Below are 16,491 nucleotides of genomic sequence, written 5' to 3' on the forward strand. Positions count from 1 at the left end.
CGTCACTGGCTTATTTATCATATGGCCTTAATTTAAATATTTACCTTAAATCTTTACCTTTTATATCTTGTGTTGTACCTTATGAGTTATATAATTAGGAAACGACATGGTCTATACTGTCTATAACTGTTCGATCAGTCGAATAGGCTTCCGTTATTTGCTTTAAGCTGGTGTTTAGCTCTTAATTGTATGTAAACTATGGACATAAATCATACGCCGATTGTTTTAGTTTCAGTAGTGAATTTATGTTGTACATGACACATTAGGCCCGCAGTTGATGTATGGTTTAATAGCATGACTACAATAAAGCATTGTCTACAGCTTTTTCAAAAACATTTTTTCCAAACTATTACATTGTCTATCATTTTTTAGGCTTTAAATCTTTAAAAATAACAAACTATAAAAGCCAAAAATGACTCGTTTTGCAGAAACTATCCTAAATACAATTGGTAATCGCGTTTTTCTACAATATAATTTTTGAATACTATTAGCAAGCAGGGCATACGGTAAAACATGTGGTTATTTGATTGACACATAAGAACGTTATTAAATCCTGATAATAAACAGGCCTACTAATACAAAACGGATTTGCAACAAAAAAAATATTTTTAATTTTAAATGGCCTGCTAAATAATTCTAACCTTAACCTATAAAATTGTGTTTTTGTTACATCTACTGTAAAATTTTATAACGTATTATTTTAAGCAAACAAAAAATAAAATATTATGTTTCGTCGAGAATAAAAATAAATTATAAATGGTCGTTTAAATGAATTTAAATTTAAAAAAAGATCATTTAGGTGAAAGATCATTTAGGTTTTTACCAAATTTAAGTGTATTTTTTATTCAAATAAAAAACTAAACACATGAGGTAAACAGAAAGATAATTAACGAAATAAGACATGAAACAAGGAAATATATATATAAAAAGTGTTATTTAATTGCAAAGCGTTGAAAATGTGGAATATAAAATTTGTAATTCAATACCACAAAACTGCAAGTAAATAAAGGGCACAATGATGTCACTGTGTTTTATGTGAAACAACCTTGAACTAAATTTATTTTATATTAGTTGCTTCTTGGTAAGTTGGAGGGGGGAGCTCTTGACCACTCGCAGGGTCCGTATCAATATTTACGCTGGTAAATGCTACGTCTTGTGAAGCAATCGGCGCCGAGGGTTCAGTTTGGGGTGCCGCTGGAGGTACAAAAACAGTTGTATATGGTGGCTGCATCGTACCAGTGTTACTAACGAAAACTGCTGTCTGTGGAGTATTGGTTGCAAACATTGAGTTATAAGTTGGAACTGATGAAGTGTCGGCTTGTTGTCTTGTTATTGTTTCAAGTGGATACCCTTGGGCGTTTGTTGTTGGACCTGACGTGACGACTGTAGCGGTAACATTATTCGGATGAGTGTTTGTAGCTAAAGCTCGTTGATTATTCCTGATTTTAATGGATGCAAAGAAAAGAATAAATCCCATAACAGTCAAAGCAATTCCTGGATATAAAATGGTGAATTGGGATATAGCTTGACTAACCACAATCAGTGCGATTCCAGCTACAAAAATAAAAAACGCAACTACCCCGAAACATGTCGCTCCGTTTTGATTTGTTGGTCCAGTTCGAATTACTGTGGTTCCCGTGGTACCGCTGGTATGATGATGGTGCCGAATATGGTTCACCCTTCTTCTTCTTCTATTATGGTGATTCGGACGAGCATGTCCTGCTCTCCTGCGTCCCCCTGCTCGTCTTCCCCTCCCTCCACGTCTTTCCCCAGCCCCCATACCTCGTTATTTTTTGCAAATTTTAAAATTCCAGATTTTAGCTATTTATTATTATGACATCATAATGTTAAATACGTTACACCCTGCTTTACAAAAAGATAAAATATTATATTTAAAATGTATAAACATATAAAAAATTTAAATTTAAGTAGCAGAAAAAATAACATAAGGACAAATTTTAATGGGTTTTTTATTGTTTTATTCCATGATGTTAAGTTGTTAAGCCAATGATTTAAACTCGTTGTATAATTTCCATGCACTGTATTCAGTAAAACGAAGTGCGTTGTTATTTCCTGTTTGCGCACAGCTTACTTACAAAGCACGATTATTATATTATATACTCGATTTTAAATCCATTATTCTGTCCATAAAAGCTTTTTACAGTCTATGTTTTATGCGTAAAGTCATTATTCTGTTATACAAACAACATACTAAACAGCTAACTAAGACTTTGGTGGTTACATGAAAATTTTGCGATATCTTAAAGTTGAATAACTCATATAGTAAGAACGGTAATTGTCTATTTCTAAGAAATAGTAATTCGTTTAAGTCTAAAAATTAACCTTTAAAGATACTAAGTTTTGGTAAGCGCTGGCAAAATAGTACATTACTATTATTTCGTTGTTTTGTTTGGCCACTCAACCCAGTCATATACATCACGCATCATTAAGCAGGAAGTAGCGTTTTGTTTTACTGTGGTAGAAAAGTGCTGATATTTTTAAAGAAATAAAATTTCGATTAATTTTTACATGGTCATAAACTTATAAATTTAAATTTGGCTTTAGGCATATTGTACCACATAATATAAAAAGTAACGAAACCAGTCTAAGTTTTTTATATAATAACAAATTTGGTCAAATATTACAATTTACTAAAAAATATTAATATTTTAATCAATTTTTAATTTTAATAAAACAAGTTAAGTGAATTTTTGTGGAACTAAATAACAATTTTGCAATATTTTACTAATTTATATTAATTTTTTTAAGCCGGTAGTTGGCGCTGCCGAGGTGTTTTAGCGATAAAGTAAAAAGCAAAATTTATTAGTCTCAAATAAACTTGTTCATGTGAGTTACAGACTTTAGTTTAAAGTATTTTTTTTTACTATTTATAATATTATTTTTCTTAAACTTATTCTGAAACAATATAAGTAATTATTTGTTAAAGTTATTAAGTAAATTTAACAAACTTTAAGTTTGCAATGCGCGGGCATCTATTGAGCCGTATGTGATAGTTTTTATGTAAAAGTAACTTCTATTTCACCCTCAAATGACTTTGTTTAAGTTTAGCTTAGTAACACGTACGTGAATAGGTAAATATTGTTCAATAAATATTGTATATTTCAAAGTAATCAAGTGTTATTGTTCCGTAGTACTATTTTTACTCAAGCTTACGACCAGTTATGTAAATATTTACTATTGACAAAGTGACTTACGTTTTTTTGTTTTGTGAATGAGTCTAGAAGCTACGTGCAGTGAATATAAAGTGAGTGGCGACAATTGTTTAAAAAATCGTTATTTCACTCTTAGGTAGTTAGTTACGTATTCCAGGAAGCAGGAAGCTCTTATGGTGATTGGCAGTTTTCTACCTTTTATAACTTTCTGTAGCCTTAAAATATAGCGTACTTTTTATTATTTAATAAACATACTAGCCAGGTTTTTAATTCTAAAGCAGTTTTAGTTTAAATTTTAATATTATTTTTTAGTTAAGTTTAAAAAAAATTCCTGGTACATTCTTAATATGAGAGAACGTAAAACGTAAGAAAAAGGAGAGAAGGCATGTCTACTATGTCATTTCTGATTGGCCAATACGACACGCCCTCTGTGACGTATTTTTCAAGGAAAATATATAGTAGATTACAGTCTGCGAGTTCGGTATGTTTGCTAGTTTCGCTAATATTGAGTGGAAGTTCAGGGAATTTGGAAAATAACCTAATATATTTCAGCTTTTTCAAGGTTAATATATAACTATATGTTTGTATTACAACGGCGGAGTATAAATTTGAATTTTAACGAGGATATTTTTGTTTGTTTAGACAAATAAAGTTTTAGACCAATCTAAGATTGTGTAACGTTTTTTAAGTTTTTTTTTACTCCTCTTACCTAAATAAAATATGACAACAATGGCAAAGGGCCCAAGAATGCGAAGACATTCTAGTACAGACGTTATGGACATTAAGGTAACATATCAATACACTAAATTTTAAAATAATATATAATTGTATATCAAAATAATAGACAATGGGCAACAAAAGAACGCAGTGCCTTAGTTAAAAAGTTTTTATTTATAATTTACATGTTTACAGATTAAGGATTTCAAATACACTATTAATCTATCTGATGACCAGCTAACATGTATAGTACACAAATTAATAAAAGAAATGGACAGAGGTTTGGGAAAAGATACAAATGCTGATGCCACTGTTAAAATGATCCCGTCTTACGTCACGAATTTACCAAACGGGACAGGTAAATACTTGATGCTTTTTATTTAAAAAAATCCTTTTGATTTGTATATGACTTACCATGCGATTTCTTTAGAAAAAGGATCCTACTTAGCTCTCGATCTTGGAGGCACCAATTTCAGGGTCTTGTTGGTTACAATTAAGGATGAAAAATCACATGAAGGCAAACCCAGCATTGACATTGACAGCCAAATTTACAAAATGCCCACCCATGTTATAACTGGCAATGGAGAAAAAGTAAGAATAGTCATTATTTTTTTACCCAATATTGATATTCAAATTATTAAACTTTTTCAATATTTTTTAGCTGTTCGATCACATTGCTCTTTGTATGGCTGATTTCTTATCCCGATTAGAAATCATGGACCAAAAGCTTCCAGTCGGTTTTACATTTTCCTTTCCTTGTGTACAATCTGGACTTGATCATGTAAGTTATTTTAACATTTCGATTTCAAAAATTTATTTCAAAAATTTTTATTTATGCAAAAAATAATTTATTTTTTTTAATTTAAGGCTGAGTTAATAACCTGGACCAAAGGTTTTAATGCTGCGGGAGTTGTTGGTGAAGATATTGTTAAAATGTTGAGACAAGCCATTCAAAGACGAGGGGTATGTCCAAAATATTGTTTAAATTCATAAAAGTATTTTAATTGCTTACCTTTATTTTATATACACACCTTATTTAGTTAATGTATTCCACCTAGCCATTATCTAGCAACACAAAATATTGTGCTATTTATTTAAATAAGCATGATTGTTGTATCCCATAAGTAAAACATCAAGTTTCTTGTGTAAAGTTATTCATTGTCAAGGTTTAAAATTTGTAGGATTTTGATTGCAATATCATAGCTGTTGTTAATGACACGGTTGGAACTTTGATGTCATGTGCCCTTACACAGCCAGACTGCAATATTGGACTTATAGTTGGTACGCTAAATATAGGATTACATCATCGTTTTAAATAATAAATTGTGCACTTGCGCTAGATTATTCACAGAAAAAATTAGGGTGTTGTTTGGTGAAAAATAACATTTGCATTCAGATTAAGTTTTGAATTGTAGTTATGGCTTGTCAAATTCAAACATGTTATATTTTGAACTAATCAAATACTTTTTGGTATTAACAAAATTTAAGTGCATGAAATATTTTATGTTTATTCATAATAAAATCAAGTTGCATTGGCTTCAGTAGTAGTTAGGTGGAATGCATTAACCCTTACAAAAAGTTAACATTATTTTAATATTAATAAAGGTGCCTTTTTCAACATTTCTTAAAACTTTGCATGTATAATTAATTAGTAGTTTTATTTTGTTATTTTTTTGATGATTAAAGGATATTGACGTGGACATTATAGCCATTGTAAACGACACAGTGGGGACAATGATGTCATGCTCCTTTTTAGACAAATCTTGTCAAATTGGACTAATCGTTGGTAAAAATACACTTTTTGTCAATGTTTTTTTTTAAAGCCTTTTTAAACTATCCACATGTCACTTTTTTATTTTAATAATAAATAAATATTTTTATTTAAAAACCACAATTTATAATCTTAAGATATATATTGCATGTTGCATTTTTTCTTTATTGCTTTTTGTTAACATTTTATGGTGTTCTAACAATGCTAATTAGGAGTGTTTTATAGTAGAATGCATGGTAATTGAAAATTTGTATAAAAACTTATGAAATTTATTAAAATTGCATTAAACCTTACCTAGAATTTTGTGACTTTATTAGGTACTGGCTCTAATGCATGCTACATGGAAAAAATGTCTAACATTGAGCTTATTGAGGAAAATGTGGGGGACATGTGTATTAATATGGAATGGGGGGCTTTTGGGGATGACGGTGCGTTGGATGATTACAGAAACTGCTACGACAAACAGATTGATGAGTGCTCGATTAATAAAGGAAAACAAATGTAAGATTTTAAATATTTTATTTTTCTTTAATTTAAATTTATGCAGGAATTTTTTTTATTTTTTCATTATTGATTTTACTTTTTTAGATATGAGAAAATGATAAGTGGAATGTACATGGGAGAATTAGTTCGCCTCGTCCTCGTACAGTTAACCAAGGATTGCATCATTTTCGGGGGTGAAGGATCAGAAGCTTTATTTACACCCGGAAAATTTGAATCTCATTATGTTTCTCAGATTGAAAGGTAAGATAAAATATTAAAATTAAAGGTATATAAGATAGGGTGCTTTGTTTTTCTAGTGCAACAAAGTTATTTTTATATTAACTCCTTATTTGTAGTGATTGATTTGTTTTTAAAAGTTGTTGTCTTATATGTTAAATGGTCATGTATTACAATGTGCCATAAGCATGTATGGCAATACCTCACATGTAGTAGACATCTCATAAGATCTAAATCTTCAAACATTTTCTGTAATTTTTTGTGAATTTTTTTTACTGTTCAAAGTCGTAACATAACACATGAATGTAGCAAAATATGTTGTCTTGTCAACATTATGCATTATGATGGATTAACGTTTTGCATTTGTTGTTTGTTTATTAAGTGCTGCCCTAAAGACCTCATCTAAAAAGAACAGCACTAAAGAGTAAGTTAGTGCTTGGCTTGTCAATTTTTTTCTCTTAGCTACCATCATTTCTTGGTGCGACATTCACTTATTTTTACCATAGCATGACAAAATAGTTTATAATTTTCGATATGTCAATCTTACATAAGAGCACGCCTTTAAAATTAGGACCACCTATATTTTTTAAATACATTTTTACAGATAATTGCCAGCTTGACCAATAATTATAAGCTTAAAAAAATTTCTTTGACATTTAAATGGCACATGTAAAAAACGTCTAGATGATTTAATGATTATTTTTTATATTTTAATTGGCGGTGTTTAATATATCCAGGCGAGCAGTTAGACTGAGACTTAAATATAAATCATAGCCATATTACAATAGAATTACGTGTGCAATATATATCAAATAACATAACGGTGTCACCGGATATCGCTTAATAATAATCGCATGCCGTTAACGTGGTAACATAAAATTTCGTGTGAATTTTGAAAAGTTGTTTTAACCACTTGCATGTTTTAGTTTACCCACACTACACTTTTATGTGTATTTGATTTTTTACACTAAAAAACATGAATGTAAACGTGTATTTGGGCGGAATTGCAGGGTTGTTTCTTAATTAACATTTTTTGGTGACGTAATCCGAAAAAAAGGGTTATTAGGTTAGACTTTTGGCCTGCTATTACTGCTTCTATGCATGTAAAAATCACATATATTAGTAGTATGTTTGGTGCACACAATTCAAAAGCCTGTTATTTTAAAATCTATTAATAATTTTATTAGGAATTTAAAAATTAAATATTTATTAATGTTTTTGTTTTTACAGTGACGGAGGACCTAACGGCATGACCGCAGTCCAGAACATTCTAGCAACTTTGGACATTGGAGCCATGAGGGCAGATTGTGAAATTGTAACCCAAGTTTGTCAGGTTGTTTCACGACGCGCAGCCCACCTTTGTGCAGCAGGTATTTAAACAATATTCCCCCCTTTAAAATGACTTGATTCTGGTTTTGGCAAAGTTTACTGACGTGTCTAACGTCGTGTGACTGGCAGTGCGTCCCACATTTGTCTTGTAGAACCGGTTTCTGAGTTTCCAGCGAAATTTCAAACAATACTTACCTCATTTTCTACGTACTTGTCTTGTTAGTCATCAGCCTATTGTTTAACTCTTTGTCTCTGCGTTGGTATTACGTGTTTTCACAAGAAAAACAATTAAGAAAACAATTCTATGTTATTCACAAGTATGTTTTTTTTTAAGTTAAATTGCCGTAAAGTGGGTTGTGAACTTGAATAACTTGAATTAAAGTTTACTGAGAACTCTATCTAAACTTGTTTCGCTTTGATCGATTTAAACATTTCCACGCCCAGCCAACGGCGGCCTCTGATTGGTTGGTTAAAACACGCCTCGTGCTGTACTTTTAGACCGGATTACAACTCGAAATTTATTTACGTTGTTCATATTAGAATTTTCCACGTGGGCAATTTTCTGTACGTTGGCCCGAGGTTAAAACACGTACTAAAAAACCTGACTTTTAAGGTAAAAATGTGGTGTGAAAATTTAAAAAAGTATTTTAAAATGCGCGGTTTGGGACTAAACGTTCTCGCATTTTCTTATTTATGTGGGATTAGTTCTAGCATGTTCTTGTTATAAACGTATTAGACACGTAGCTGTGGATGTGTTTAATCCTTTAATACATTTAAATAGTTTTTTAAATGGGTTTTCTTTTGTCTGTATATTAACATAGTAATTTATATAGTTGTGATCAATCTTTGCTTATTATTTTCCATAGACTTTAATCCATTAACAATACACTAACAACATTACGTATTATGAAAGTGTGAAAAACGATATTGGGATTATAAATAACGAAGGGGATTTGTATTAAGTGGTGATAGACTTGTTTTGAAATAGTAAACATTCAAGGGCAAATACTACGTGCGCGAGTTCACCTTCGCCTAATAAACAATTACGACACGCAGAGAAAATTGATCGGATTATGACGTCAATTTCAAAGGCCTATGTATAGTCCCTATTTTGTTATGTCTCGTGACGTTTTATTATTAGCTCCACAATAACAGGACTTCTAAACTCTACTTTGGTCTGTGACGTCACAATCACGGCGACGATTTGTTTTTTTTCGATAGAATGGAAAATTTTCGCTCACGTTTCAAGTGGGGAGAATTGCTACCCCTACTGCCCTATTGTCAAACAAAACTTTATTTGAATAGCAACCTTCGTAAACTCAGACCTTGCTCTTATAGTAATTTCAATCGTACGATGTTATTTACTAGAAAGTTCTTTTAATCCCCTACTTCAAATCGTTTGAAGTGTTTATTGTTAATATGACTACACACACAATAAAATTAAAAGTTTTCTGTATGATTTAATGTATATAAAGTACATAATTGTTTAATATGTTACAAGGTAAATACGATGGTGTAATTTATTAAAAACTCAAACGAGAAAAAAAATTGCAATTTTAAAATTAACAAGAAACCTTTTTCATTTTTCAGGTATTGCTGCAGTGGCCTTAAAAATCAAGGCCAACCACCCAGAAAATAATAACCTTGTCCTTACCGTGGGTGTAGATGGCACTGTATACAAGAAACACCCCACTTTCAGCAAATTGATGGCCGAGAAAGTTGACAAGTTGTGCGAGGGAGCTGGGGTTACTGTTAAATTTGCTTTATCGTATGACGGCAGCGGCAAAGGAGCCGCGCTTATAACAGCCGTGGCACACAGACTTAATGGACAAGTACGTTTATTTTATTGTTTTTTGGTAATTAAAAAAAAAAAATTTAATTTAATTTTTTTTTCAGTTTCATGTTTTTAACAAATTTTTGTTTTTTCACAGAAATGTTAGTCTCGTCCCGCTTGATGACGTCATATGGACAACGATGTGACGTCATCAATTGTCATACGCAAACACTGCTGCTGTCATGTTGTTCAATGAAATATTATTATTAATATTATCTGTTAAATGTTTAACCCTGTTGACGGACGATTTCTAAAAAATTTTCCACCTTCTGCACTTTGGATTCGCACGTACATGCGTAGAAACTGTAGCTCGTCAACGCTTTTACCTCCATCTCTCATTATTTATTAATTCAGCGCCGCGTTAAAAAGTTGGTGAGGGATTGTACTTTTAAAATAATTAAAAAACTTCATTTCAATATTGTATGTTTGTACAAAACTTTTTATGAAATTTGTGCTTTTTCTGATTCGTTGTACATTTTTGGAAGCGTACGGTTTATTCGTTGTATATGCATTGAAGTACAACTATCTAAGGAAGAATATGAAATTAATCGTAACGCGCTTAACCGTTTTTACTATCTTTTTTGCTTGTCTTTTTTGTACTCTTATATGTATATTGTATATGGCAATATAATGGTACTCACCTAAAAACAGTGTCGTTACATAAGAGAAATAACTGAGTATTAGAAAATGAGTTAGAATTACAACTATGTATAGTCTTGTTTATGTTATAGATAATGTTTCCGAACGTTGGGCTATTAACAGGAAATTATAGTAGTCAGTCATTATTTTTCTATAAAATATATATTTTTTAACCGTATATGTTATTTTTTTAACCTAACAGTAAATTAGGGGAAGTTATATTCATTTTTTTAATAAGTCTCTGCCGTAGTGGTATGTTGCAACTATGGTATGTGTTATAACACAAATTAAACAAGCCCACTTTACGCCTTTATATCGCCATCGAAGTAATTCCATTGTAATATCTGTAATTCTTACAATGTGGGGTATATTTTTATCACGTGTATATATATATATATATATATGGAACAATATCAACGCGATGGTATATAGTATACGGTGTTAAGTTTCGTTTATATAACAATGTCTTATGTAATAGGGCGTAATACCTAGCCAGACCCGCCTACAATATATAGCCAATGTTTACTATTTGAATACTATTTGAGTGTGTACAAAGTTATTCACACAAAGAGTATCTATAACAAAGGGCTACTGTCATTATTTTAAAGTATTAATAGATTCAATTCTCTTCTAAACAGAAGAAGATAATATAACAATACTTTTGAACTATTTTTGAACCTAGCATGATAGTTAAATTTATCTTTATATTTTACAGTCTAAAGTTTAACCTGTTACGTTAAGAGAACTGCAATTTATTTTCGTACATTTATTTTAGGTACAAAGTCGAAACGCAAAATAGAATGCAAATCCTAATAAATGGGGTGTTTTGGACCCAAGCATTTAAATACAGTGACCCCAAAAATAGCAAAATAGTTCATAAAAATTTCCATTTCTGCGAATCGTAAAAATTTTATAATGGGTTCAACTTCTGTTCAAGCGGAACCAAAGACTTTAAAAAAGAACAAAATCTTTTGTAACTTGATTTCCAAAAATATAAATTACTAAGTAAAAAACGCATGATTTAACACGAATCTATTTTTCCCACAAACATATTTTTTGCGAATCGCTTACAAAAAAATAAAAAAGTAACATATAAATAACAAATAATAAAAATAAACAACGATCTCATGTAATAAATAACGTGAAAAATACTAAAATTTAATTCGTTTATTTAAAAAACTCATTTAAAAATCATAGTGAAATTTAGAGCAATTATTTTGATCACAAAGGACCACTAACGGGGGGAACAATCTGTATAATTTTGTCGCTAGAGGGAGCTAGATCAACACTTTCAAAAATCACTTCTGATCGAATAGGCGTTTCTGTAAAATAAAGTTTTGTACTTTAAAACCGAATTACGAGATTTTTGCAACTTAGATCTTACAAAAGTGCATTAGTAACATAATATAACATTGTTGGAGTTTTTATTTCACCTACCGGCCGCGGTTTTGGGTCTATCAGTCTGTGAAGGAGTTAGCATAATGCTTGGTGTTCGTGACAACGAAGCTCTTGCCTTTGCATCTTTGACAAAAAATTCGATTTTATTATAACAATTTGTTTTAGTCGTTTTGTACAAAAAAGATACTTGGAGGATAAAACAATGCCTACCTGGACTGCTATTATGACGCAGAGCTCGCTCGATTTCGGGTTCGTCTACGTCATCACTACAGAACTCGCCACTAGACGTCATGTCATCTAATATGTTTCCAATATACTGAGCCTATAAAAAAAGAAAAAGCGCTTAAAGTAGTAAAATGGTTTTCATGTTTATATATTTTTATACCTTTCGTTCAAATTTGTCCAATTCTTTTTCAAACATGATAATTTTGGCGGCCACCACACTCTTCTTACACAACCTTTTCACTTCAGTTTTAATTTGTCGAACCATTTCCATGTTGTCCTCAGGTCCGCTTAACCCAAACGTATCCAACGTTGCCTTTACCTCCCTGAAAAATACAATTTTTTTTAAAAGTGAAGAAATTTAAACCTAATTAATATATAGGCTTATATACTTATAAGGTAAGTTATAGGTTGCAATATCTATTAACATAAACACACTTTTTTACTTACTCTTTTACGATGTTAACTGGTTCGACCAACACCCTATCCTGCAATATCATTATGACGTCATCGTTCTTAACATTCAACTTCCTGATGGCCACGCAAGCCTCCATTCTTACACCCGGCTCGTCTTCAAATCTTAAAGCCCACATTAAAGCAGTTTCTATTTTAGGCGTGACCTCGCCTATTTCACCGATTGCTAAAACATATTTTGAATAACTATAATTAATATAGTATATAACATACGGCTTTTCATGCTATAGCCTTTAAATTTAACATGATATTACCCTTGATGGCAAAGGCCTTGATTTTCCAGGCTGGATCGTATTGCATTAGCCTAACTAGTTGTGTGACAACTCGTTCGTCTCTTATTTTCAGTTTCATCGCAGTTTTGCAACTCTCTAGTCTTATTGAAACATATTCAGCACTAAGACAAAAGTTTAAAATTACCAAATTTGAAATATCTTATAATCATACTACAAACATTTAATAAAATACGTTAAGCACTGTCGTTGTAGGATATTTTCAAAGCAAATTATTGATGTTATACCTAAAACACTTCATGAACTCGGACAGTAAAGTAGCGGTCATGATGCCTAGGTGACCAATCTTGCGCAGTGCGTCAGTGCGCACCCTTTCGTTGCCATGCTCAAGTTTGTCACGTAAGTCAAAATGGACATCTCGCCCATGTCCAGTTCGTCCTAAAGCACACGAAGCAGCTTTGCGAACCTTGATTAAAATAAATTGAAACTGTACCATTGCTAATCAAAGTTTTTTTTTATCTAACCACAAAATGTATTAGAACAGACTATTAAAACTTCATTATTTTTTTTAGATATGCCTACCTCTGAACTCCAATCATCCCACATTAGGTTCGATAATTTGTGAACAAGATCTCGGTTAATATTGCCGGATAATAATGATAAAACATTACAAGCCATCACCTTATCCTTCCAATTACTACTGTTCAACTGTTCAGCTAAAAGTGAGTGAACTAATCTCTGTAACATAGAACATAAATAATAAAAATAATTCACTTTAGCGTAGATCATTAACAAATTATATAATAATTTGCCATCTTTACGTTACAGTTTAAATTAAGTTTCCTTTTTTGTATAGCCTACCAAATAATTCCATAAACGCTTCGTAAATTACAACGTTTAGCTTTAGTATAAATACAACTTACAGTGTTTTGACTAATGTGAACCAAAAGCGCAGACGCTTGATCTTGTTGGTCAGTTTCCAAGAGCATTTTAATGATCAAGTGAATCACTTTTGCGTCAGTATTCCCATTTAGAGCAAGACATTGTGCGCAAGCCATGCGATCTGTGGGAACACCTACAAAAATATTCGATTAGACGAAATCATGTAACTATGTTTTGGTTACAACGCTATAGTGATAATCGTTAGGATTTATTGCTCAGGTTTTACATAACATTTTTTCCCTTTTTCATTAGCTTACCATTGTGCAAATTGTATTCCAATATTTCTACCACATCCTCATTGCATTCAGATAAAGTATAAAGGCACATCGCTGCTGCTAGCCTAACTCTTTTATTTTTATCCTTAATTTTCTCCCAAACTTTCTTAACTAGAACTTCTGGTAAATGTCCCTGCTCAGAACTCTTGGATATAGCTGTGGCATCAATTGTTGGTAGGACAGCTATAAAGGCATAATTTTATTGTAGAAAATTAAATATCAGGTGTTATATTTTTACCTACCAAGTAATGTAATATCAGCTACTGGTAGTTTATGAAGAGCAGCCATTGCACAAGCAGCCACAGCGCCAAGCCTCATGTGATCATGGATGTTATCCAAATCTATCATGATGTCAGCTAATGTAACTTCCTGCCATCTACCAGCTTATAATAAGAGAACAAAATTAAAACATATTAAATATTTATTGTAGTTTTTAAGTTAACAAATCCAGATGATGGGGCTACCTAGGGTCCATTTTGATCTCCACTCTTCAATTATATGGATCATGGGAGCATTGTCAAGCATAGTTGCACTTTTAGAAATATGGAAATCTTCAAATATAACAACTTCGTTTCTTGGTGGATTTAAACCAAGTTCGGAGGCAAAATCAGCAGGTTTTGGAAGACCTTTCCATCTCTGAAATCCAACTGTGATTTTACCTAAAAAAAAATTAAATTTATTTAGAATTATGTTACTTCATTTTTACTGTTTTTACTCAATACCGCTTCAGAACTAAAGTTACCTGGAGTGGCATTAGTTTTAGTTTTCTTTTTAGAACTTTTCACACCAGACCATTTCTGGCAGGCAGGTGGATAAATAGTTTGGATGTCGCTTTGATATTCTGAGAGGTCGTTCATAATAATCCGACTTTTGTCTCCATCAAATTGAAACACTGGTTTAGCTTGATCTAAAAAAACATCAAAGTAAAGTTATTCTACAATTATTTGGGATGACTGTTTAAAAATAAAAAGAAAAAGAGCCTTGTTACTAAGATCCTATTAAAATATTTTCTTAGTAGCTTATTGAAGAAATACTTGTATAAAGTTGTTGTTCAAAAGCATTGTCAGTTGATTTAATAAAGTTTCCAGCAGCAGGATTCAGGAAATCCTTCATTTTAGGAGGTGGAGGGGGTTCCATGTGCTTTACTTGTAGGTTCTGAACAGTTTGGTTTACATCATCTTTATGAAAGGACAATTTGTTAATTATTTAAAATTAAATAGAATTTATTTACTTGAAGAAGAATCAGGTCAAGTTGAGATCAAAAGCTAATCAAAAAATGTATCGATGTAATGGTAGTTGATGTTTTTATTAATTTTTATTTGGATTTTATTTTTAATCAGATGTTTTATTCACCAGTAACTGAAACAACTTTGCTTCTTTCTTGCTTAAGAAATCTCGGCAGTTTATAATATTCAGCAACTGTTTGCTGAAGGACAGAATCAGTTTGAATTTTCTTTAATCGTTGTTCTTTTACTTTTATTTTATTTTCCTCACGCAATTTTATTTTTTGCTCTCTAGCTTTCTTTTCCATTACATCAAAGTCACTTTCATCTTCCTTAATAATTTAGACATTAAAATGTTAAAATAAATTAACAATCTTATCACAAAAGATTAGTTTACTTTTCAATATGTTATTAATATAAAAAAAAAAAAAAACTATTACCCCTTCTCGGACTAAATGAGTGTTACTAATTTTTTCTCCAAATTTATTTCGAACCAACCGATCAAGTCTTTCTTTTTGCATTCCAGAATCCAAATTATCAAAAACAATCCAGCGAGCTGTGTCTTTGCTTAATTTATTAAGAACATGTTCATCCCAATGGCCAACCTTTTTCTTTTCCTGTCCCTGTGTCTGAGGAGATGACATTGCATATTTAGGCATCATAGAAGGTTTGTTTAAAGCACGAGGGGAGATAGGTTGTTCAGTTAAAAACACGCTTTTTATTTTAGTCTTTTGGTTATCTTGTACAGTCTGTTTGTCTTCCTTATAATAATGATCCCCACATCTCTCTGTGGCCGTTCTCTTTTGTTTCTTCATGGCTGATGCATTAGGCAATTTTATTTGTTTAAGGTGGCCCGGGACTTTGCGAATATAACCTCTTGAATCAAATCTTCCCCCTAAGGAACTGTTTGGTTTCGGAGAAGTGTTAGGAGTAACAACTTCTGTTGGGTCATAAATTTTTAGCACATCCATGCTGTTAAACGGCAAAAGATGTGCACATCGTTTTCTTACAACATCAGTGCTAAACTCCAGATTTTTGCTTACATCTTTAATGACATTACTCCCAATCGTATCTTGATGTTTTTGCAATGGATTGATTGGTGGACTTATGTTGGGTCTTTTGGCTTTAACCAAACGAGTATCGTCTCCAACAAAGGGCAACTTTACTCGAGAAGCACTTGGAAAAAATATAGGGGCTTCAAAGACTTTTCGATCCATGATATTCTGTCAGTTTGCAACAAAAATATTGTGAAATTTGCAAATTAAACTTTAAACCATACATTTATCTTTGCTTTTCAACAAAACAAAGAAATAATTGTATCTATTGTTTAATTTGATAAAGGTTATTAATTTTTTGTTCTAAAAAACTCACAAAAATGTAATTTTTGTTGAAAAAAACTTCAGGCTATACCAAAACTTAAAAATTAAATAGCTTGGATTAAAACCTATAGCAACATCCCCTAGATGTCACTGTTGCATCATCTTTTACGTTTCTTTATATTTACTTTTTTAAATTTGAAGCGTGAGGTATAAAATACCATTACA

At 31.6% G+C, this 16,491-nt stretch overlaps 2 protein-coding genes across 5 annotated transcripts; one reads left to right on the forward strand and one right to left on the reverse strand.

Moving 5' to 3' along the window:
* Nucleotides 1-3,795: 3,795 nt before the first annotated feature.
* Nucleotides 3,796-10,291, forward strand: LOC145763918 (hexokinase-2-like). 4 transcript variants are annotated; one of them, XM_082575473.1, is made up of 12 exons: nt 3,796-3,959; nt 4,086-4,248; nt 4,321-4,481; nt 4,552-4,671; nt 4,758-4,853; nt 5,072-5,171; nt 5,979-6,162; nt 6,250-6,405; nt 6,764-6,805; nt 7,612-7,751; nt 9,301-9,542; nt 9,642-10,291. In XM_082575473.1, exons 1-12 carry the CDS (start codon nt 3,894-3,896, stop codon nt 9,648-9,650), a joined length of 1,479 nt encoding a protein of 492 aa, XP_082431599.1. In that variant the 5' UTR covers nt 3,796-3,893; the 3' UTR covers nt 9,651-10,291. The 4 variants fall into 4 exon arrangements, with proteins under 4 accessions (XP_082431599.1, XP_082431600.1, XP_082431601.1 ...); XM_082575474.1 differs by lacking the exon at nt 5,072-5,171 and adding an exon at nt 5,577-5,676; XM_082575475.1 differs by lacking the exon at nt 6,764-6,805.
* Nucleotides 10,292-10,948: 657 nt separating this feature from the next.
* On the reverse strand, nt 10,949-16,296 carry LOC145757905 (HEAT repeat-containing protein 4-like). Its single transcript, XM_082572475.1, has 16 exons — nt 15,388-16,296; nt 15,078-15,279; nt 14,759-14,902; nt 14,467-14,631; nt 14,189-14,383; nt 13,967-14,107; nt 13,707-13,907; nt 13,431-13,582; nt 13,090-13,245; nt 12,795-12,973; nt 12,532-12,671; nt 12,254-12,443; nt 11,967-12,129; nt 11,792-11,903; nt 11,621-11,704; nt 10,949-11,505 (listed from the first exon to the last, which is right to left on the reverse strand). Exons 1-16 carry the CDS (start codon nt 16,162-16,164, stop codon nt 11,405-11,407), a joined length of 3,102 nt encoding a protein of 1,033 aa, XP_082428601.1. The 5' UTR covers nt 16,165-16,296; the 3' UTR covers nt 10,949-11,404.
* Nucleotides 16,297-16,491: the final 195 nt, after the last annotated feature.

This window comes from Corella eumyota, chromosome 1 (genome assembly GCF_963082875.1).
Source record: "Corella eumyota chromosome 1, kaCorEumy4.1, whole genome shotgun sequence".
Taxonomy (NCBI): Eukaryota; Metazoa; Chordata; class Ascidiacea; order Phlebobranchia; family Corellidae; genus Corella; species Corella eumyota.